This window comes from Puma concolor, chromosome C2, assembly GCF_028749965.1.
Source record: "Puma concolor isolate L17-30 chromosome C2, mPumCon1.1.hap2, whole genome shotgun sequence".
NCBI lineage: Eukaryota > Metazoa > Chordata > Mammalia > Carnivora > Felidae > Puma > Puma concolor.
The window spans coordinates 128,209,116-128,234,627 of NC_141675.1; the positions used below are offsets into that span (position 1 = coordinate 128,209,116).

Here is a 25,512-nt window from a genome sequence, read left to right on the forward strand (position 1 = left end):
GTCAAGGGAGGCCAATTTTATATTATTATTTCAAATAACTTCATGGCTGCCTGCCACTCTTGAAGCACAGACTGATCTTTCCTATTTAAATATAGGCTGACTGCTTGCTACATGCCTTTTTTCCTTTGTTCAAGATCATTTTGAAGGGATAATTTCTAAACAAAATTATCTTAACTAGGAAGTTGCAAGGAGGAGGTTAAGAAAATTTATTCAGGCAGGCATTTTAATCAAAGAGGCATTTGTTGGAAATGTGGTTAAAAGTGTAGTTGGCCAAGTCATACAAATAGTAACTTTTTTTCCCTTTGAGCTCTAGCCCAAGGCTTTAGAAATGAGTTATGAATGTAAATAAATACAAATCAATAGGAGTTCTGTTTTTATTATTTCACTGGGAATTTCTGTACAATTTGAGAGCAACTTGCTGCAAGTTCAGCAGATGATTAAGTTTAACCTTGATCCTGAGCCAGCAAGATTGGCTTGCTTTCTATCAGCGAGGGATGTAAATTTACTCGGACACATTTTAATTGGCATTTATGCAACATGTACACACAGATGCTGAATTCATTGAGAAATCCTGAATGCCATCTGTTTAACTAGCGTTGCCCTCTATTAAAATACATGATAAAATGAGACTGTATCTCCTTGGCTTGCTCATATATTTATCTTACACTACGGAACATTTCCAATAAGCACCTTACCAGTGTGATCCTGTGGTAGATATTAATGCTTACCATAACAATCTGAAAATATACTTTATTTTCTCTTTCCTTTGGTGAGAACTATTTATGACACTTTTCCTCCTGTGCTTTCCCTTCTAAAATGATTATTTTGAAAAAGCAGCTTTTTAACTTTGTTAGTAAAACAATAGAGATTATTACACATGTTGACTTATAAGTATTTTCTCATCAAATGTAAATTATTTTCATAGCAAATTTAATAATCTAAATTAAAAAAATGTTTTTTTTAGTTATCACTTTAGTCCTCCCATGAAGTTTGATTTACAAATAAGCTAACGTTGTAAGGTTAGTCCTGTCTTCCACACTTAATCAAAATTTTAGATTGGACCCACTGCCATATGAGTCATTTGCCTTCCCTTTAAGACTTGGCAACAATAATATCCTACAATGATTTACATATACAAACTTTAAAGAAAATTTTGAAATTTTGGAAATTAATGGTGAAGTGCTCTTTTTTAACCATGCAGTACCTTAATTAAATATCTCTATCTCTATCTCTGTCTCTGTCTAGCTAACTAAACCATAAAACCACAGGTCCAATATTCACAATTGAAAAAATAATCTGAAACATACATTGATTCACTGATGCAGTGTTAAGATTCAAATCAAATTACAACTATACTTTTCTGCTATATTAAGTCGTTGACTTAAAAAAAAAATTCACCCAAGCCATCAAGTTATTTTTTGTACGTTTTCCTATTAAAGTTAGTATGCAGTCATAAGAGAGCTGTCACTTTTTAAAGCTGTCATGATGACAGAATGAACCATTTATTTCATAAGTAGAGGGCTTATGTCTCTGTGACAGGTAGAGATTACGATGACATTGTCTTCAACCTAAATTCATGAGCCTGAGAATGTAATTCCTAAGCTTGAAAGGGTTTTAAAACTGAAAGTAAACTAACAGGTATAGTATCAGATTTAAACGGTTGTTACAGGAGTGGGTTTAGTTAATTTCCTCACATGGTTAATGCTTAATACAGTGCTATGATTTAATATATTACTGTAATTATCTTCTAAGTGTTGGGTTTCTGGGGCTGACCTCTGGGGCTAACTATAAAATGAGCAACCTCTCCCCAGTGAACCACCTTGAGTCAATCTTGTCGTTTCCAAGGACTTTCCATGAAAGCCCTAGTTAGAGCTGCTTAGAAATACTCTCACCTCCATTTCAAATTTTAAAAAAGGAATAATTGAAAGCTTTTTGTTATCTTTGGATTCTTTTGTAGTTGTCAGTAGATAACGATAATCTAATTGGAAATCAATGGACTTTCTTAACCTATTTGGGTTATTACAGCATTAAACAAAGTATTTCCATCTTTAAAATGAAGGAGACTTGGACTACAAAGATCTTTAAGTTCCTTTTAACTAAATCATGCTATTATTCAAAATAATAAACATATAAAATAAGATCATGGAATTTACATTGAGCTGCCTGTCTTTTCTCTCTTTCATGCCTCCAAAGTATAAAACTTTAGAACATATGACTAAATCTTGCTTGCTGAATTAAACCGAGAATCTACTTAAAAATAAAAAATTAAAAAAATAAACTGAGAATCTATTAAAATTTTTCCTTTACTTTTAATATGAAGCACAGTTGTCTTTTGAAAATCCATATCCATTTGTGACAATATGGACAGAATTCGGGTGCCTCATGCTAAGTGAGACAAGTCAGAAGACAAAGACAAATACTGTACGTTATCACTTATGTGGCAATGGAAGGAGTCACCTTCCTAAAAAATAGAGACTAAAATGATGATTACTAGGAGGTGGGGTGTGGGGGGATAAAAGTGATCTTGTTTAAAGTTCCAACAACAACAACAAAAAACACCTTTTAGTTCACATTCTAGCCTTACCTGATTACACCGCTCATACTGTCAATGTGGGTTTTAAATTCCTTTAAGTACAGAGTTCCAGCCTATAAGGTCTAAGGAAGGAGTGGAAAATGGGCTTGCAGGGGGGAAATGCAGAGGCTGAAGAGGATGTGGGGGTGGGGTGGGGGGAAGGTAGGCTGAGGATTCCAGGAGACTAAAGAGTTTTGTTTGTTTGTTTGTTGTTTGTTTGATTTAAGTAGGCTTCACATCCAGCATGTCCAGCATGTTCAGTGTGGGGCTCAACACAGAGTTTGAACTCACAACCCTGATATCAAGACCTGAGCTGAGATGAAGAGTCGGTGCTTAGTCGGATCCTTAGATGCTTACTAACTGAGCCACCCCGGGAGAGTAAAGTCTTATAGGTGGTTTCACCATTGGCAGAATCATAGATGGAGACTTAATCTTTAAAGGAGTCCCACATAGTAGGAAGCCAAATGTTTGTTTACTGAAATAAAATAAATATGAATACATAAAAAGGCCAAAGATCAGTGATGTTAGTGGATGAAGAGAAAATAGTGTGATTTCGTAACATCTGTTTGAGGGCGTGTGTTATCTCATCATGATGAAGGTATGTGAACTTGGTTAGCTGAAAGTTACAGTTCCCTGGGGATGCCTGGCTGGCTCAGTCAGTAGAATATGCAGCTCTTGATTTTGGGGTTATAAGTTCAAGCCCTATGTTGGGCATAGAGATTGCTTAAAACAGAAATAAAAGTTACACTTACTTCAAACTATGTTTAGATTTTGATTATAATTTGGAAGCCTAAGGTATGGATTTTTTTTTTTGATGGTAAAGATGATAAAGAATCACATATTTTAAATTACTTAAATTAGAGGCCGGGTTCATGAATTAAAATATTAAGAGCAGTTTCAGAGTACAGAAAGCCTTATGCTATTTGCTATAAATGCTTCCAGTGCATTGTCTAGCCACTCAGGTTCCAAAACAAATCTACTAGAAATGTATTTATTAATTTGGTTTTCTTCTGTCTTTATTTTTGTTGTTTTGCTACCAACCTTGAATTTATATGACCATACAATGCCATCTAGGCTATTTTAATTGCCAATCTTATTGCCAGCTCTTATCTTTGTTAGGAATGTGGTAATATGTTTCTTTCAAGGATTACTTAGATCAATTAATTATGATTGTAGGAGCTGTCAATTATTTATACTGCTTGGGAGTAAAATGCATGTCTCTTGTGTCACTTATCATGTAGTATGGTGCTTATTTCATATTCTCTTCGATATTTAATTACTTTTTCAGCATGTCTGTGATCCCCTCAAATCTTAGAACATTGCATAATTACTGGTTGTGGTTTTTCCTTTTCTGGTCATGAAGCTTTCAATGCCTTTCCTTTGATTCTTTTGTTTCTAAGCAAAGAGAAATGGCATTATTTTTGTTACTTAAGTGTTTAAACAGCATAAATTGATTAGTAAAGACAGTAAAGTTAGTAATCCTTGAAATGGTCTACTTTCAGTTAGAAAAATTAAACATAGTTGATTTTTCCTCATATGAAAACCTTTTATGTTTTTGGAAGTTAAAGAGGAAATTGTTATGCATGATACAAGCAAAAATTTTTCTCTAGCTCTGACCTTGGGAAGACAAAAGAAAAAAATAATTTGAGAAATGTGTGATTAAGAAATGCTTCCATATCATTTGTTTAGTGACATCTTTACATTAAGTGATCTGTATCTCAGATTATTATATGTTTACATAAACTTCTCTTTTGAAACAATGAACTTAAAATGGTTAAACAAAAACAAAATAGCAAATAGAAATATGATTCTGAGTAAGAGCAACAATGTGCTTTTAATTTCATTATTTCCTGAATTTTAGTATTTAGGTCAAAGGGGCATTTGATGTTTTCTCATGCCTTAAAAAAAAACAATATATAATCCTTGATATGACTCATTATTTTGCTCATTAAGACCTTGGGATTGCTCCATGATGCCTGTAAGTTTAGGACTCCATTTCTACTAAATCATAGGTCATTGTCAATTAAACATAATCATGCATTTAAAGTGGGTCCATTATTTACTTTCCTAAAGATATCTGTGAAAAGAGTTAAGAAACCATATTTAGACCTAGGAAAAATGTTTTATGATTTCTTTAGCAGTAAAATGTATTCTTGCATTATTATTTATAAAGTAAATATTCCCATTTTGATAACAAATGTGAATTTCAGTAATGAGAGTTAATGAAATTGGGCCCTTCGAGATTGAATAAATACAATTAAGAATAGAAACATCAGAGTAACTTAGCATCAAGCTTACTCTAAAAATCTTGAACTTTATAATGTAAAAAAATATATATTTTTGTCCATAGGAAGTTATAATATTGATTTTAGAAATCAAATAATGAGTATTTTAAATTATAACGTCACTGAGTATGCCTCCTTTGGTCAAAATGAATTATCACTAATTGCAAGTTGTAAGGTTATACACCATGAATAATTCTCTATGTCCTAATAGCTGAGAAGGTATACAGAATTAAAAATTGCTAGCTGAAGTTGTCATTCTTTGTTTAATTTGTATTGCAGCTCTTAAAGAAGTTTTGATGTTGAGAGGGAACCTGTATATGTCAAAGTGCCTAACAAATATTTAGAAAACAAGTTTATGAATATATTTAAAATATATACAAAAGTTGCATGATAATCAGAGATTTTATTGGCTTTTATTTTATTGATTTTATAAACTACTTCGTTCAATACAATAACAAAGTAATAAATTTAGCACTTAGAAAATAAAAGGATTTGGGGTGCTTGGGTAGCTCAGTCAGTACAGCGTCCAACTCTTGATTTCGGCTCAGGTCATGATCCCATGGTTCGTGGGTTCGAGCCGTGCATCCCACTCTGCACTGGCAGTATGAAGCCTGCTTCCGATTCTCCATATCCCTCTCTCCCTGCCCCTCCCTCATTTACATGCTCTCTCTCTCTCTCTCTCTCTCTCTCTCTCTCGTTCTTTCTCTCTCAGAAATAAAAATAAACTCTAAGAAGAAAAGGAAAAAAAATGTAAAAATAGTCAAAAAAGCAGAAGTAACAGCTGCTCCTTTGTAGAAAAACAAAACCTTGTACATTTGTTTAATTTACAAGAAATGTTGCTGTTCCAACTGGGGTATGTTAAAGAAGAACAGTAATCCAAAACTTGTCAGCATTGCAGAGGAACTCAGAGGATTCTTCCTATTTAAGTTCTTAAAGTTACTAATGTCTTTATGGTTCTTTAAGTTGGTTTAGGATATTTTCAAAGACCAGGCAGCTAACCTGGTCCCAGGAACAATTGGTTCCTCATTATAAGCAGAGGTCTTTTGTAAAATTTCCAGAGAAAGCATTTGGCCCTCTTTACCCATTAGGTTGAGTTTGTGTTCATTGGATTCCATTTTGACTGTTGATCAGTTAAGATTATACTTTGATCTGAAGCCTTAGATAATGTACTCAAGTCACTGAAGTTAATAATTACATTTAGCTTGTTTTGCTTTAAATTTTATAATCAGAAATAGGAAACACAAGAAGCATCAGCTCAAATTTATGAAATTTAACCAAAATTTTCCTCAGAGTAGTTACTTCATGTTCATGAAGGAGGATCTATACATGCTGGGCCTATATGTAGTGGCTCCAATTGTAATATTGATTAGTTGCTAACTTCTTCAAAGTTGATGACTAGACTAAGGGGCAGGGGTGCTTTATTGAGGTCTTCAAACCAGAATACCTACCTATTTCAAAAGTGTATGATGGTATGGTTTTGCATTTGATGGATTCTCACTCTCTCGCGCTAGCATTCTTAGAACTGATATGCCTGAAAGTGCCTTTGCTGTGGAAATTCCCCTTTCCCTGCTTGCCTTTCGTAATTGCCCTTCTTGCACTTTATAAACAAAAACATGCTGTTCAGGCATCCAGAGTCTTTCTGTGGTGCACCTGCAGAGGTGTAGAAAGCTCCCTGGCAGCAAACACAAGAATAGTTCCACAGTGCCTTATTTCAAAGCTGAGAATAGTGATAGGTTGATCAGTAGGCAGAAGCAATAAGTCTTTCAAGCATAAAAGCATGTTGAATGGGGATAAAATCGGGGAGGAATTAGCATGGAGATGCAAATCCAAAGAGATTTAAAAATGAATAATGTAAAATTTACAACTCACAAAAGCATATGAATATGTATATGTATATGTAAATATGTAGATCTATTCGATAGTCTGTATACGTACATTTCAATGGACCACAGTGAGCATCAACTCCTGGCAGTCTTTATGGTTGACCAGATGTCCTGAGAAGAGGCAAGAACAGTATTTTTTTTATTTAATGTTTATGTTATGCCAGAAATTTTAAATACTGCAACCATTTACATTTTTAAATATCAATTTTTAAGTATGAGAAGAGTACATTGTCTTTCAAATTATTGGAGGGGACACCAGTAAAAGGGTTTGTGAGGACCAATGAATTAGGCCTTCTCAGGTGCAATAAGCCGACAACATGTGAAACGTTTCTTAATATCTAAGAGTTATGATCTTAAAAAAGGAATTACAAAGCGATGTTTGGCTGCTCTGAACTAAAACCTTTGGGAGGAATCTTTGTCCGGAGTTTCTTATCACTTCACGAGCTCATTACCTCGGTAGCTCTCCAGGACTTGGCTTAGCCTCTTGGCTGGTGATACAGGTGTTTTGCATACAGTAAACTCACCTGAGATTTACATTGTGTTCAGGTGAAGAGCCATGGGACATGTACCTTTTGTAGTACAGAATCAACTTCCATTGTAAACAGTTTCCATTTCTGATATCTGATATAAAAATAGGACCACACACACATTTAGCAATGATTCATAATTAAGGATTTTATTTTGATAAAGCATTATTTTTATTGAGCTGTTTTTCATTGTGTTCAATTTCTTTCTTGCTTCTAATACTTTCTGAAGAAGCATAAAGTTTATATTTCATAAAACCCTGAGTGTAACTGGTAAAGATGGCATCCTTAATAGAAGTTATAAAATGATTTGCTTTTCTACTAATTGAATGTCTAGCAACCTGAAGTCAGGGTTTGTTAGCATGACTCCAGTTATCAACAAAAGGAGGTCTTCAACTTTGTCTGCCAAGGAGCTGAAGGCTGAGTGAACTCTCCCAAGGGCTATAATAGTTTGTTAGCAAAGGCAGCTCACACAGCTATACGATTGCATATTTGTTATGTTCCTTGGAGATTGAAAGCTTTGTTAGATACTTGGCATTATTATTCTGAAGCCCCAGACAGCCTGTGATCGTGGAAGATACAAGGAATTAACAGATATGAAAGTTATTATGTTGAGAAATAGTCACAGTGATTTAGGGCAGATTGTCACCAATTAAAGACCCTTTTTGTTTAGTTGATGTGTCTCTGTATGTGCTATTTAGACTGCTTTTTTTTCCTATCACTATTCCTTGCAGTTGGGGGTGGGGGCGAGATGTTATAATTGACAATCTTAATTATGCTGCACAAAGATACATTAGTGAGAATGTGTGTGTGTGTGTGTGTGTGTGTGTGTGTGTGTGTGTGTGTGTGTTTTATCCAATAGCTATTTTGTCCAGCTCTTCCCAATTACTAGGGAGGTTTTAACGAGATCATTTTAAACTGTGAGGATTTTTCTCCCTTGAGACTGTTAAGGATTAGACTTTCCATAAAATGTGAAAACTCCTTTTTAGCCCTTCTCCTGTTTAGCTGCTGGCATCTTGGCCTTGAGAGGGTAAAAGAACATCTGGTTTTTTGTTTGTTTGTTTACAATCACCTTTGTTTCCCAGGAAATATTTTAATTAGGAAACATTCCAGTTTTTCTCAGGCACGTCAACAAAATGTGTCTTTATGAAAATAGTTGTTTCATGGTTTTGGTCCTACTATGTCCAGTAACTCACTGTGCAACTTGAGTCCTTTTAGCTCCTGACTTTGGGTCTTCATTTGTAATTGGAGGTGAGGTGGAAATGGAGGAGTTATATGAAGTTGTGATTATATAAGCGATAGTAATATAGGCCTATTTTAAGGCATTTTTTAAATGCAAGGAATGAAAAACCTCCTCCACATTTCACTTCAGTGTGACAGGGAGCGCTGGATGTGCTTTGACATAGCACCAAAGTGGAGTTCTCTGATCAACCACCAAGAAGACAGATTGAGGTCTGAATATGCCTCTCTTAGAAGCCTGGTCAAGTTTAGTGCTAAAAACTCAGGCTCTGGTATCCAAGTGAATCCTGGTCCAAGTCCTATGTTTATCACCTACTAGCTGCATACAGTATCAGTACAGGAGCTAGGGAAATGTATCCAGTCACTCATCTGTCATTTTAACATTAGGCCTGAATTCTTCTGCAGAACAGCCCCAGATGGGGAAGTGAAACCATACCCCCTTTATCTGTTTTGCATATTAAATTTTTGTCTAAAGTTTCAGTTGAACAAAGCATTCTGTGATGAAAGGAAAAAAAGAGAGAGGAAAAACCCTGAAATAAGTGCTCTGAAAGCAGAGATCAACTATGTCTTGTTTATCGTTTAGTCACCCCCTCCAAACATAGTGCCTTGTAATTTTTTGAATGGATAAATGAGTGAATCACAAATGCTTAAGAGTTTGATGACTCAGCATTTCCCCAAAGAACTTTATTATGCTTTAAAGATTGTGTAAACTTCTGACAAATGTGAACTGTCTTATTATTTTAATTATGTAATTAACATTTAATATGCTATTGATTCTCTTATACTTAAATACTAATTTGAGCTTAGTTTATGGCAGTCCTGAGAAGTACCCTATAATGTTTTGAGGTGTTTTATTCCCCGAACAAAATAACCGAATGAGTTTTTACTACAATTTGCTGCCAAGTGTGGATATCATGAAACACCAGTTATTAATGGTCATATATATGACCATTATCACACATATCATATATGTGTGATATATATATATATACATATATATATCACACATATATATGCATATATATACATATATATCACATATATATGCATATATATACATATATATATCACATATATATGCATATATAAATTTGTTTCTATATGTCTATATAACCAAAATGTATTAGTTTTGTTTAGTATTTCAGTTAAAATAATATAATATGCATCAAACTAACTTAAAATTTGTCATCTTAAAAGTTATAATATAGATTAATTGATCAAAGGATATTATCAGTTAGCAGTTCAGATTTGGAATATAATAGTACAGAGGTCTGGACAGGTAAAAATCAGTCCTGTGTTAAATACAGAATTTGAAACTATAATTATTTTTTAAGTTTGTTTGTTTGTTTGTTTGTTTGTTTGTTTAGAGGCAGAGGGGGAGACAGAGAGACCATCCCAAGGAGGCTCTGCACTGTCAGCACAGAGCCAGATGCAGAGCTTGAACTCATGAACCTGTGAGATCATGACCTGAGCCAAAGGTGGACACTTTAGCCACTGAGCCACCCAGGCGCCCCAGAACCATATTTTTTAATCGATAAAATAGTTTTCATATTATTCCTATAGTCTCAAATTATTACACACAAAATTTTCCTATTCCTTCTCAATGAAAGATTTATTTGTATATTTCTATTTATCCTCTTATACCTTAAAAATGGCATGTTCAGAGGTAACGGCTTAGCTCAATCAGTGGAGTGTGCCTCTCTTGATCTTGGGGTTGTGGGTTTGAGCCCCGTGTTGGGTGTAGAGATTAATTTAAAAAAGAAAATACTTGGGGCGCCTGGGTGGCTCAGTCGGTTAGGTGTCCGACTTCAACTCAGGTCACGATCTCTCAGTCAGTGAGTTCGAGCCCTGCGTCGGGCTCTGGGCTGATGGCTCGGAGCCTGGAGCCTGCTTCAAATTCTGTGTCTCCCTCTCTCTCTGCCCCTCCCCCGTTCATGCTCTGTCTCTGTCTCAAAAATAAATAAACGTTAAAAAAAAAGAAAATATTTTAAAAATTATAAAATAAAAAAAAGTGGCATGTTCAGTTATTCAGATCAGAAACCTGGGTATCATTGTTGACATCTTTATTTCTGTCAACTTCAGCTACTCAAGAGGTCATTTCGATTTTTACCTCCAATATACACTTCTGTTCTCCCCTTTGCACCAAATCCAGTGTCATCATAATAGTATAAATCCATCATTTTTCCCTTAATTACTGCAATAGCCTTCTAATTGGTCTCTCCAGTTCCATTCTTATTTTCCTCTCCATTTCATTCACAGGGTAGCTATAATGAATATTTAAATATGATAATTCCCTCATGCGACAGCTCTGCTTAAAAGCCACTGAAGTGCTTACCATGGGAATTAAAATAAAAGCTGACCCTTTTATCACGGCTGTTGTGGACAGGAAAACTGACCGCTACCTCCCCTGCCAACCTCAGGTTGTTGCATAGCTGCTAACCTGGCCCACAACACAGAGTCTGAATCTTTTCTCATTTGTTGATTGTACCGAGTTTTTTTCTTCAACCTGCGTTATTTCTGCCTGCTATGCACTTCCCTAGGATATATTTTACTTGTTTTTTTGGGCTTCAGCTTAACTGTTACTTCCTCATGTTCCCTCACCTGCTGTCTAAATTATGTCCCTCATTAGTTTCTCACACGGCATTCAATCCTGTTCCTTCAGGGCATATATTACAACTATAGTTGTATGTTTGTGTTTATTTGAATATTGCCTGTTTATTCCCCAATACCTGGAGCACCGTTGGTGTGGGGCTCATGCCAATTTTAGTACCGTTTCATACATAATATCTAGCGCACAGAAGGAATATCGGAAACATTTACAGAATTCCTACCATGTCTTAGGCATTGTTCTGTGCACCGGATACACAGAGTGATAAAGACAATTCCCAGTTCTTCTAGAGCTGACATTTGAATACAAAGAGCCAGACAATAAATATATGAGTATATTCCTTTGATCAAGGACTCTCTCAGTGCAGGGCGCTAAATACAAAATTGGATTTCATAAAAGAAGGAACCCATGCCTGTCTTGCCTCAATCAGGGTCCCATGGCTCAGATAGCCTCATTCTGTCTGTGTTTTTTTAACCCTGCCAAGCTACTCCTGAGTGTGACTTTTGCTCTGGCACTTAGAAGTCCTCATCAATGGCATTCTTTGTCCTCCTTTCCATTTGTACTGGCAGCTGAGAAATTTGGCAATTCCTTACATAGTGACTAACAGTAATACTTCTTTGCAAATGTAATGCACCATATAAATGGCAAGTCCTGTACAAACACTAAATAATTAGTCTTCATAATAACACTAACAAGATAGAGTGTAAAACTCTGTTTTGTATGGAAATAACTGAGTCATTGTGAATATACCTATTGAAATCACAGCACAGTGGAAGGATGTGAAACTCCTGACTTTTATGTTTTTTTTTGACTACTAAAATAAACACAACTACAAGTAATACCATATAAGATGCTGCTTTATAAATGCTATATTTTCTTCATTAATAAATTAATTCAATTTATAGGTGAATTTAAAGTATATACAATGCAAACATCTAGTGAGCTACTTTAAGGTAGAATCTAGGATTTTAGTACCTTGAGTTACTTTGGCAGTACATTTTTTTTTTTTGTGTGTGTGTGATACGCCAGATTCAAGTCTGCTGAATGTTAGCTATTTAAATGCTGATCTTCATTGATGTACACCTTTCTCTAGAATACACTACAGATTTTAACTTAAGTGTAGTATGCTAAACTTGCCTTCCCTTTGTCTTGATGACTTAGTGCCATTGTAATGAATGCTAATGAAGATCTTGTATTGTTGATTCCTGAAGTGAAGTGATTAATCCATGAAGTATGGACTGCGGACGGCCATGAGAGCTTTTCATAGAAAGGGTCATTATAGTATCCATGTCTCTGCAAAATGGGAATGTGGCTTAACCTTGGATGCAACCTGAAAGTAATTCTGATCATTAAAAGACCTGGCATTGGGTGCCCCCATTCCTGAAGCCGAGCAGAACACAGAGGAATGCAACTGTGTCTACATAAGCTTATTCTTCCGTCATGTGTTCTATTAACAAGCAAATAAACAAGCTACTACTCATTAATTTTATTCCACTACTAGCTTCTTCCGTTTGTAATATTCTGTATCCATTGTTAGTTAAAGTTGAATGGTGTTTGAAATCCATCTCTACTATTTAACTTCTTCAGAATGTATAATTTGTTTTAAAATATGTGCTCTGTCTTAGGGTACGGCATAAGAGGTTTGTGAAATCTTCAAAAGCTCCAGTCGTTAAGAAAATAAATGCTTTTACCAGCATATTTTCTTCCAAGATCTTAACCAAAGCATAATTTAAGTTTTAAAAATAAAGTTGCATGCTATAAAAAACACAAGTAGAAGATGACATAATTATTGAAGAGTATTCATAGAAGTATTCAGTGCCAACATTTAAAGTAAATATGTATCCTTTAGGAAAGCAGTTATAGTGAAATCCTAACTTTGTACAGAATTGATGTTTGCTTGCCTCCTCTTAAAAATCAAACTCCTTAGCTTTAGAAGATGATAGTATAAGATGGATAATACCTCATGGAATATTATTTTACATGTTATTTTAATTCTCCTCTTCAATGGGTTACGATATCTTTCTGTAAATTAATCTTCGTTGAACTGTTTTTAAAAGTTTGGAATTATTCTTTTAAGACATGTTAAAGAGTTTGGGGGCACCTGGCTGGCCTCGTCAGTAGAGCATGCAACTCTTTCTCGATCTCTGGGTCATGAGTTCAAGTCCCACATTGGCGTAAAGCTCACTTTAAAAAAAATTGTAAAATAAGGACGTTAAAGAGTTATGAACACATTTGTGCCCCAGCTGACACTGTGTTCTTTTGGATAATGCCGTGAGCTTACTAAGTAGGAATGTAAGTGGTTATAAAAACCTTTATGATATACTTACTTATCTGGCTCCCCAGTTTTGTATTTTGTACCTAGCTCCCCAAGATTTTTATTGTATATCTTTTTTTTTTTTTAATTTTTTTTTCAACGTTTTTATTTATTTTTGGGACAGAGAGAGACAGAGCATGAACAGGGGAGGGGCAGAGAGAGAGAGGGAGACACAGAATCGGAAACAGGCTCCAGGCTCTGAGCCATCGGCACAGAGCCCGACGCGGGGCTCGAACTCACGGACCGCGAGATCGTGACCTGGCTGAAGTCGGACGCCTAACCGACTGCGCCACCCAGGCGCCCCTGTATTGTATATCTTAATACAAAGTAACTTGCAATAAAACCCTATCATATTGCCATTTTTTGACAATATGAAGATTAATGTTATTTCTTGACTGAAATCTGTATTTATATAATCTTCATTGCAGAGAAAGTACCAAAGTTGTAATGTAAGTGCCAGGCACAAAGTATGTGTTCAGCACAGATTTGTTAAATGGAAGGATGATACTTATTTTGAAATTATTGACATTAGATATCGCTTATTAATTTCAGCATATAAGTGAGCATTTAGATGGACAACTAGAAGTATCATAGAAGTGAATAATCTCTACTCAAAATTAAAGATTAGGTAGGTGATAGGTAATTTTGAAAGCAGTTAAAGTGGACAGTTTTAACAGGCATGCTGTTACTAAACGTCTTTGAGAATATCGTCCTCTTTTATTTATTCCTCTATTATACCCTAATTTTAAAGGATTTTATTAATATATTATTTTCATTTCCCAGTTGACAGTTTACTACTATTTGCTGCAAGGTTTAATTGACTAAGAAGTCTTTTAAGTAGAAAAAAAAATCCCAGAACTGCGTATTATTGTCCTCTCTTTTTCCCCAAGATACCTACTTCTAATTAAAATGTTCATATTTAATTAAAACACTTAGTGTTGTACAGCTTTTTTAAGTCATTTTGTTGAAATAAAAGCAGAATTATTGAGAAGAATTAGTATAACATACTAACCTGAATGATGAATTCTAATCTCAACATCCCACTGAAGGTTTGAAGTGATATCTTCCAAAAGTGGAAAAATCTGGAAAAAAAAAACCCAAAAACATAAGAATGCATAAAATAGTCAAAGAGAGCCAGCTGACTGTCAGAAGAGAAATTTCTCATTCAACTCCTGTTCCAATGGAAAGGGGCTGAAATATTAATTCTATCATGATGTTTATATATTTAGAATTGTGAACATTGTGTTCAGATAAGACCAGATAGGTGGGCAAGTTGATAGAGAAGAGTCCTTGGTGGACAAGAGATCTGTGTTCTAGCACTGCTACTAAATCTTTACAAATTTCTTCTTCTTAAAATGAAAGTCATAAATTCATGTTATCTAGCCTTGTTGTGAGGACTCAGTGAGTGGATACTTGGTGTGGTTCCTTATAAAGCTAATGTTCATTGATTGTTGGCCATTGCTAGCATTATTATTGTATTGTTCATGTTATCATTGTTACTTATGCAACTCGCTTCCCTTCCCTCTGAGGAGCCTTAGATGATTGATTTCTAAAAGAAAAGGATAGGATCACCCATCTCTGAGTCCCCCAACGGCACCAAGATTCTGTGTCATGAAGCTGAAGGCATTGCGGTTCACAGGTGTTCACAACATGATTAGGGAGCAAAATTAATTTCAGGAGCATGTGAACCTTACTGAAATTGGGTAGACATGAGACTGCAATACACTGATGTACAATCACTGTCAAGCCTTCTGCAATAACAGAGTGGATTTGATGGAAATACGTTGATTAGATAGGTAAATTGCATTTAATAGTAAAATATTGACATGTTCAAAAAAAAAGAAAAAAGCTCTGCATTGGAAGTTGGGACATCCCTGTTTTCTCCTGGTCTCTTCCTGAGAAATAACACAAGCTAGTGACAGTTTCTTGGGACACAGTTGTCTCTCCTTAAAGGATTAAATGTTGTCAAAGACCAGTGCCTGTCCTATAATTTTATGTTTCATTAAGTTCTAAAATTTCCCATGGGGTTCTAAAAGAGTCTCCATAATACTTCAAACAGTTTCTGCTTAACATTTTTTTCCTGTTGCTCCCAGTTTCCTCAACATTACCCAAATAGATTGCAAATTCAACCCTAAATTTTAGAATCCTTTTCCGAAAACATGTTTACTTATTTTGAGAATTATATTAAAATTGGAATATAATTTTTTCAGAAAGACCAATGGTTGTATGTTTTGTTTTGTTTTAAAGGACAAATCTTAGCTGTTTTTTTAGACAAATAACTTCTAGGAGATTCAAACATTTAATGAGGCTTATAATTTTTTTTTTTTCTAATTTAACAGAAAGAGAAAGACTGAAACGTGGTTGAACCAAATTCTATGTACCAACCAATGAACATAAAACAATTACATAAAGGTGGAAGAAATGTAGGATTAGGACGAACAGTGGTTTGTTTAATAACATTTTAGGGGCGCCTGGGTGGCTCAGTTGGTTAAGTGTCCGACTTTGGCTCAGGTCATGATCTTATCACTCGTGAGTCTGAGCCCCATGTCAGACTGTGTGCTGACAGCTCAGAGCCTGGAGCCTGCTTCGGATTCTGGGTCTCCCTCTCTTTGTACCCCTCCCTTGCTCACACTCTTTCTCTGTCTCTGTCTCTCAAAAATAAATAATAAAACATTAAAATTTTTTTTAAATATTAAAAATAACATTTTACGTGATATCTACTTGGATATCTGTTGTATCTATATTATTTGCTCTTTTTCAAATCAATATTAAATCTTTTCAAAAGTTAGTTCCAGACTTCAGAATTTCATACTATTCATATTACTTCACACTATCAAAATATGCATTCAGTTTAATAGTGATGTTAGGGAAGGAGAGATTTTTCTAATGAATTGCATTTGAGAATACTTATGGATACCGTTGGCTCTTCTGCCATAATGTTGCCCATCATTTGAATTCAGTTTTTCATTACTTAAATATACATGTGAATTAAGAAAATTGGATAATTTAACTAAAAGTTAATACCATTTTATAATGTGACACAAACAATTTTTCCCCAAAAGGAAATGTTCAGGGCAAGTGCAAGGAAGAAAGTTGCTTTTATAGAATAGAGAAAAAAAAAATCTTAAATTCATAACTGTGCAGGGCTGCGTATAGCCATAAGCAATACTAGAGTTTTATGCTTTACAGCTGCAAAAATAATTACATGAGCATTATCTAAGCAACAATCTTTAATGGATTACATTTTGTTAGCTTTTCATTCTATACTGTAAAAACTCAAATAACATAGTAAATGAAAAAAAAAAAACTTGATTTATCTTAGACCTTTGATATTTCTGAAAGACATTTTATTATTCATTGGTTTGAGATATGATCTCAATTTTTTAAATAAGATATAGTATTACTAAGTTGGTTTTAAAAGCTCACCAAGTAGAAAAATTGTGCAAATTATTTATTTTTATTTGAAAAGTATTTTCGTTTTGCATGTTTCAAGGGTGTTAAAATTTTTCAGAGGTGTTATCTTAGATTAATAATGTAATCCCGTAAAGGCACATAGTATTTGTTAAGGTCAATTCATTTGCTTTTTCTATAAACCTTACATTTAAATGTGGTACATTTTAACACCTAATCATAATATAAGTTCATAAGTAGTGAAAGTCTTCAAACCCTGTTGTTTACTCTGTGGTAACAGTAGCTGGAGTTTTCAGTTCAACCAGATTTACTTTTGTGTCTATGTATTTTATTAATAAATAATGTACAGTATTAAAATTAGAATCACAACAGTGTGACACAATTATATTCACTTTTCTTTTTCCTTTTACCATTCTTGCCTAAGAGGAGGACAAAGTCTCCTCTTTGAAGTCTTATTTTCCAAGTGTTAACATAGTCATGTTGTGTCCCAAGTTGTCTCAATATGTAGATGAAAAAACGTTTTTGTTTGAGTGGATGTTAAAGCTTACCCAGTTGTGTTCATATACTTAGCCGGTATAGAGGAAGCAAAAGTAGAGAATTACAAGAGAAAACTACAGCATTTTGTAAGCGTGTAAGTTTGATTGAGGTTTTGAAGCCAAAATTTAAGCGTGACTTTTGAAATGATGGTCTGAGCGTAAGTTTTCTACAGTGTAGTACTTCATCCGTGAAAGCATTTTAAAATGTCGCTGCAATGGAAAGACACTCGTTGCAGTATAAAGTTGTTGTACCAAATGTTTAGTTCAACAGATTTCAAAAGATAAATAACATTTATCACTTCAATCTATGCACTGAACATACCAATGAACATTTTAAGTACCATCTTAAATACGATTACTAAAATTGTTCACATGTTATTACACACTGGGAGAAAATGGAGTGGGAGAAAGATAACATTTTTAGACTTCACACTGAAGCATGTATCTCCATGCCTGCTGTGTAAATGTGGAAAGAGGTTATGTTCAAGTAAACGATGGAGTTGTGTTTTAAGACTAACTCATGCCAAAGAATTCATGATTTCTTTGTGTTTACAAGATACAGAGGACAATTTTGCTGTGTGAACTGTTTTTGAAATACAGATTTGGTTTATTTTCCACATTTTATTTTAATGGTTACAAAGTGAACAATAGTGCCTGTTTTGTAGTATGTTAATATCACATTAGTATCCAGTGGAGAGCTAGTAATAAACTGTTTCTGCCTCTAAAATATAGTGTTAAAAATAAAATAAAATATAGGGTCAATAGCATAAATGAGGTTAATAATACCTCTCATCCTGAGCAAGTTTAAGGACTCAGTGAAATAATATTTACCAAAAAACAACTACAAACAAAAAATACAGAAGATACAAAGTGATGCAAGTTGGTAGTGGTGCTGTTATCATCACTGGGTCCTTCTAACACTTGGTTGGCTCAGTGATAACAGAAAAACACAGTATTTTGAACATAGTCATTTTGCAATTGGATCTAAAGTTTTTATAATAAGCATATTTAAGTTGTAATGCTTATAAACTTTAAAAAAATTTTTTTTAATGTTTTTATTTATTTTTGAGACAGAGAGAGACAGAGCATAAGCAGGGGAGGGGCAGAGAGAGAGGGAGACACAGAATCCGAAGCAGGCTCCAGGTTCTGAGCCGTCAGCCCAGAGCCCGACGCGGGGCTTGAACTCTTGGACTGTGAGATCATGACCTGAGCCGAAGTCGGATACTTAACCGACTGAGCCACCCAGGCGCCCCTGTAATGCTTATACACCTTTATATACTAATATGAAATATCTTTAAAATGACTCAATTGAATGTGTTTGGAAGTCTATTTATTTTGGTTTGTATGTGTATATAATTCACTTAATAATACAAAGCATCATCCCAATGTGTCATGTAAGTGAAAGGAGGATTCAGTTATATTCATTAGTACATGGAAGAGAAAATGTGAGCAGTAGGCAGAGAAGAAATGCATCTTAACGATAAGCCAAATGCTATTGTGAGGGCACGAAATAGCAAAATACACTTGTCCACTGGCCCATAGATAATATCACATTATCCCTGTTGTGTAGCTTAAGGCCAGATATCTTTATTAAGTTGCATATGTCTCTACGTAAATATAGATTCTCCAAGATATATTGAGGTGGCTATTACTAATAGTTTATTATAATAAATGTCTCCTTGCTGAAGTTCGGAGATAAGGACTGTGTATGTCACCATTGGGTATAATGATTTAATCTTGTTCCTGCAGTACTCCGGGATGACTTCAGACAAAATCCTTCCGATGTCATGGTGGCAGTGGGGGAGCCTGCAGTGATGGAATGCCAGCCTCCACGAGGACATCCTGAACCCACCATTTCATGGAAGAAAGATGGCTCTCCTCTGGATGATAAAGATGAACGAATAACTGTGAGTATTTCACTCAGCGGAGGGGGGCGTTCATCGATCTGTTATATCTTCACCAAAGAAAAGAGAGAAAAGTGAAGTACTTTGTTTTGTTTTGTTGTAAAAAGGTTACATACCCCCCATTTGCGCTTCTTTTAAAATAAACATATTTCAGTTTTCCCTGGGTGGACATGAAAATGAGTGAGGAAAATGCATGTTGCTTATTTTGGAGATTAGTAAAAGCAAATTATAATTTCTACTTTAATGTCTTAGAGTTAACACCTTTATGCATGATTTAAGTATTGTTATAATTCAGGGCATATCACATGTCCATATGCTACAGTAAAAATTGTTAAAAATTCGATAATATGGTATGTTTCCAAAGGCGTCCTACGTCACTTCAGGACTTTTTTTTTTAATCTCTTTCTCCTTTTCAAATGGCTTTTGTGTTCTGTACAGTTTAATATTGTGTCTGAAAAATAAAACCTCATTCTGAATGATGGTTAAGTGATGGATTTATCTCATTCAAAATAAAATTGCGTGACTTGATTATTGGATTTCAAATTCCTGCTGTCATACACGTAGCGGAGTATGCCTTCTGGAGTAATGATACATTTTATTGACATCAGTGATTCTTTATGACCTCTTTCTATCTTGTAAAATGTTTACTGAAACACCCAAATAACTGAACTGTAATTGATTCTATGATTGTACAGTATTGCCCTTTACAAGTTTCTTTGTTTTGCACATACACTGTATTATGAATTCATTGGCCAAGATTTAAAGATACCCAGGAATGGGGCATCTGGGTGGCTCATTCAGTTAGGCGTGTGACTTTGGCTCAGGTCATGAGATCATGGTTTGTGGGTTCGAGCCCCGCATCAGGCTCTGTGCTGACATCTCAGAACCTGGAGCCTGCTTCGGATTCTGTGTCCCACGCTCTCCCTGCCTTCCCTGTTCTCTCTCCCTCTCTCTCTTTCAAAAATGAATAAACATTTAAAAATTAAAAAATAAATAAATAAAGGTACCCAGGAGAACATGTGTATAAGGAAAAGTCACTGCTAAAGGTATAGAAAAACAAATTTGTAGCACAGACCCCATAGCCCTAATAAGTGTTTGCACTATTTCTGAACAACCAGTTAGCAGATTAGCATGAGAATTAAATAGGGAAAAATAAAATCAAGAAGGTTATAGTAGACAAGGTTTTAGGGACCTTGAAGAAAACCAAGTATTTTTCTTGCAGTGATCTGAATTAGAATGAGTCTCCCAAAGGAGTTTTAGAATTCTAGTGATTGGGCTGAGAATAACCTAGCTGTACTTTTAAGAGGTGTTGAAAAGTCACATGGCAAAGTGAACTGTATGTGAAAATTGTTTTTGGGAAGTGAAGTCAAGAGCACAGGGGAGTAAAGACCATAGGAACAAATGCTTCTCTTACTGGTGACAACAGATTCCTTTTTAGATTTATGTACAATTAAGATAATAACTTTGCCTTAAAAACGTATTTTAAGTCACCTAATGACCATTATCTGTAATTTCCATTTCCCTGCCTGAATGATTCAAACACACTGAAACCATTATTACCCATTTCCTCCTTCATATCTTTCCTGATTCATTATCTATTTGTGTTTAATATGAATTAATGAAAAAATTCTCAGCATCAGAGATGCAGCATTAAGCAGAAATCGGAAAGTCCCCTGTCTGGAGTTTATATTCTGTGAGTGATTACATAGATAAAACCAAAATAGATAGTATAATATATAATATGCTAGGCTATAATAAGTTCTAAAAAAAATACAGGGCTAGACAGATTAATTAAGATAGGGGTGGGATTTCAGTTTTAAATAGTGTGACCAGAAAATGCTTCTCAGGAAGACCTGAAAAAATTGAGGGAGGGAACTCTGCAAATACCTGGAAAAGTAAGCAGATAAAATAATATGTTTAAAGACCCTAACATGGGTCCTACCTAACACATTTTTTTTTAAAAGACCAAAGTGGTCAGTGTGTGTTGAGTAGAGGGGAGGTTGGTAGGAATTAATATTGGGGGAACAGTAGTAGCCAGACTGTGTAGGACCTTATAGATCTTGTAAATAATTTGGATTTCCTCCTTGAGTGAAGTGAAAAACATCAGAGTTTTCTCAGAAGAATCCTCTGTTGTCTTGAGAACACACTGAAGGGACAGCAGTGATTACACAGAGAGACTATTTGGGAGCTTTTTCAATAATCTAGACAAGATAGAAATGGTGGTTTGGATCATTCTGCTAGGAGGGAAAGTAGTGAGGAGTGGTTAAATTCTGGATCTGCTGTGAAGCTATAGCCAACAGAATTTGCTAAGAGATTGGATGTGGCTTGTAAGAAAAAGAGAAGAGGCCAGGCTTACCTTAATTGATTGGTCTGAGCAATTGAAGATATCGAGATGCCATTTATTGTACAAAGAGAAGATTTGGGGTTAGAAGTATCAGGAGCTCAGTTTGGGACATTGTAATTTTGAAGTACTTGTTAGATATCCAAGTAGAAATGTCAAATAGGCAGTTGGAAACATGAGTCAGAAATTCAGAGTTGAGGTTGAGGCTGGAGAAAAAAATTGAGTTGTGGCAGACATGACAAGTACTTATTACTCTGCAATCCTCCCCTGCTTCTGGGCAAATGAAAGACTCTGCTGCCCAGTTTCTTTGCTGTTGGGCAACCAATCTGACTAGTTCAGCTTTATGGGATGTGTATGGAAGTTAAATAAATTAAATACTAGCGAGTGAGCCTCTAGCTCTTTTTTGTCTTCGCCATGTAGCAACCAAGGAGGACATGTTCCAAGTAGTACAGCTACAACATGGACACTCAAGGGCCCGGATCCCTGAGTTATGGGTACCCAAACCTTCCATCCCACACCTCTGTCTTTCCAAGATAGACACATCAAATGAATGAGAAATCTTTGTTTTATTAAGTCATGGAGCATTTCTTACCATAGACTAATGTAGCTTATCCTGATGAATATGGGGATCATCCTTATGTACACATTATTTGAAACCAGGAGACTGAAATCACCAAGGTAGTGATTACATGTAGAAAGGAAAAGAGATTCAGTGTTTAGCCCTCAGGGAGAAGAGGCAGAAAGAGCAGTGGAGTCTGAGAGGGAGCGGGTGAGAAAAGAGGGATGGCAGAGGACAGCCAAGCAAAGACAGGATGTTAGGGAGGTGACAAAGACTGAGTCAGTGGCAGCCCTTCCAACACATAATGTAAGGACTGGGAATTGATCATTCAGTTTAACCACTTGGTGGTCAGTCACTGATGACCTTCACAAGAGCAGTTTCAGTGGAGTTAAGGGGTTGAAACCTCAAAGAACTGGTTCGGAAGAGACTGGGAAGATTGAAATCAGACACAGAGTAGAAGCAATTCTTTTTATGTTGTATCTAAGATAATGGATAAAAAAATGAAGGTGATTGTAGTCTCACATTTTGAAAGGTCAGACTTCAAGGTTTTTTGTGTGTGTGCATATGTGTGTATCTGTGCATTTTCTGTGATATTAACAGTTTAAAACTGCTATGGTAAATTTGGTTTGTAATAATTCCTAGAACCTCCTGTTGTATCATATATGAAATGTGAAGAGATGTGATGGTTTATGCCAAAATGTTTAATTCATTATTGGATCTTCATTTACCCGTTGCTGTCCAGAGGGTGCTGTCTACTGTAAATACAGGGCTTCTGTTCCCCTACTCGTCAGTAATGTAGAGTCAGTATAAGAAGTGCCTCCAATCAGGAATCAAACCATTTAAAGTTGCAATACCAATGCTATGAAACAATGCCAACATGTTAATGTATAAATAATTTTAAAATCATTTAAATGCTGCCAAAATGATGATCCACGATAGCGTTCCATATGCTAGGAAGTTGTAACATCTGAAACTTTACTATTTCCAAGACCATCTGTGTGTTTTGTATAAATTATGGCTGTGAAACTGATAAAACACGAGGTAAAAAGCACATTTATACATGCAGGGAGATGAATAGATTAAAATCAGCAGTTTGAGTTCAAAATTACTGTTCTTATTTAGATCCTAATTGTTTTTGTTTTTGTTTTTGTTTTTGTTTTCCTTTAGGCAAAACTCAAATTGAGTAATTAAAACAAAAATTTAAGACAGAAACAGAATGTCTGACGTTCTTTCCAATTCTTCCCCCCCCCCCAATTGAATGTAAAGTCTTAAGAGATATTGGTTATTAAGATATTTTATGTGATTCTTCTCTCCTAAGCTTTGTTTTCAAATCATGGTTTTCATTTCTTTGCCAAATGTGTTGAGCACAGATGAACAGGAGATTAAAGCACATAATATCTTTATGAAAGGCAAGTAAAGATTGCATGGTTATTGCTACAGTTTTGGTTCTAGGAATTTCTAGAGTTCTTTAATGTGGTGGCTTTCTTTGTTGAAAATTTAAAGTACGACTCTCCCAGCTGTGAGAACAAAGACACACCCTACAAAAAAGGGCAAATATGTAATTGTAGCTGCACCTGTATTTTTGATGTTCTTAAGTCATTTCTTTTTACACTGACCTGGATTCTGAGCCAAATTTTAGATCTGTGATGATTATAAACCAGCAACGTATAAATACCATTTTCTTATTTTCCTAACTGACAGGAGAATCTTTCAGAACTCTTCTGGGACTTCTTTCTTAGAATAATTTGAAGGAGGACTTAGGTAATGTTTAGTCTTTCTTCCTTTTTTTTTTTTCCTAAACACGAGTATTTATATTTAGAATTAGAAATAGAAGTAGTTTAACTGGAAGACTGGATTAAATAGATTTACTTAACATGACTGAGAATTAGTCATAACCATTATTATTCATAAATGAAATTTTCTCACAGAGATGAATCAGAGGACCAAAATCTTTTTTTTTTAATGTAGAACATTGGATATACTTTACAAAGAGTGATATATTAAGTTTATTTTATTGTATTTTGGAAATATTGTGCTTAAATTCAAGATTTTTTTTTGTGATGTGAAAAATTGATGATGTTAATAATGGGGAATAAAAGTAATACCAAATATTTAAGAAAATAATTTTTTGTTTTTAATAAAAAAAACTAAAATTGTCCATGAATTAAAGAAAAAGTTAAATACAATTGAAAGTAGACATCACAAATATTTTTCTAGATTATAAAAGGGTTTATGTGTAAAGATGGTCAGTTACAAGATTTTGTTAAATAAAAGCTGGCAAGTAAACCCAAAAGGCTCAAGAAAAATTTTAGTATGATATTGGTTTTCTGAATGAATGTAGAGTCATTAGTAAAGAGAGAAGAGAAAGTTACTGATGCCAAAACATTATAAAAGGGTATTAAGTTTATTAAAAATGTGCCTCTTATTTTATATTTGTTGACCTGGGGGATTTTTTTCTTTTTTTTTTTTTAATGTTTATTTATTTTCGAGAGAGAGAGACAGAGCATGAGTGGGGGAGGGGCAGAGAGAGAGGGAGACACAGACTCTGAAGCAGGATCCAGGCTCTGAGCCGTCAGCCCAGAGCCCGACTGGGGCTCGAACTCACAAACCGTGAGATCATGACCTGAGCCGAAGCCGGACACTCAACCAACTGAGCCACCTAGGCGCCCCGACCTGGGGGATTTTAATATTATTCCCTTCCCTTCCCTTCCCTTCCCTTCCCTTCCCTTCCCTTCCCTTCCCTTCCCTTCCCTTCCCTTCCCTTCCCTCCCCTCCCCTCCCCTCCCCTCCCCTCCCCTCCCCTCCCCTCTCCTCCCTTTCCCTTCTTCCTTTCATGTTTTAGAGAGAGAAAGAGGAAGAAGGGGAGAGGAGGGAGGGAGATAGAGAAAGAGAAAGAGAGAGAATCTTAAGCAGGCCTCACACTCAGTGCAGAGCCCAACATAGGGCTCGATCCCATGACCCTGGGATCATGACCTGAGCCACAGTCAAGAGTCAGTCCCTCAACTGACTGAGCAAGCCAGGCACCCCAATATTGTTTTCTTAGTGCACAGTTTTTGTTTTGTTTTATTTTGTTTTGTTTTGTTTTCACCTGAAACTAATGTAATATTATATGGCAGGGGTGCCTGGCTGGTTTAGTCAGTACAGCATGTGACTCTTGATGCATGAGGTTGGGCCCCACATCAGGGATAGAGATTACTTAAAAAAATAAAATATTAAAAAGCCATTGCATGGCAAAGTTGCTTATTATAAATCAACACAGTTTTGGGGTCACATACTAAAGATCAGTTTCCCTGCTATTAGGTCTCTATGAGATGCACATTCTCCTGATTATAGCAA

General features: G+C 35.3%; 1 protein-coding gene across 9 annotated transcripts in view; it reads left to right on the forward strand.

Moving 5' to 3' along the window:
- The window catches only part of ROBO1 (roundabout guidance receptor 1), a 1,149,709-nt gene that overhangs the window by 987,349 nt on the left and 136,848 nt on the right, over nucleotides 1-25,512 (forward strand). For all 9 annotated transcript variants that reach the window (XM_086675711.1, XM_086675709.1, XM_086675710.1 and 6 more), the window contains one exon: nucleotides 19,122-19,279. In XM_086675711.1, coding sequence (XP_086531837.1) covers nucleotides 19,122-19,279 — 158 coding nt within the window. The remainder of the gene's footprint in view (nucleotides 1-19,121; nucleotides 19,280-25,512) is intronic.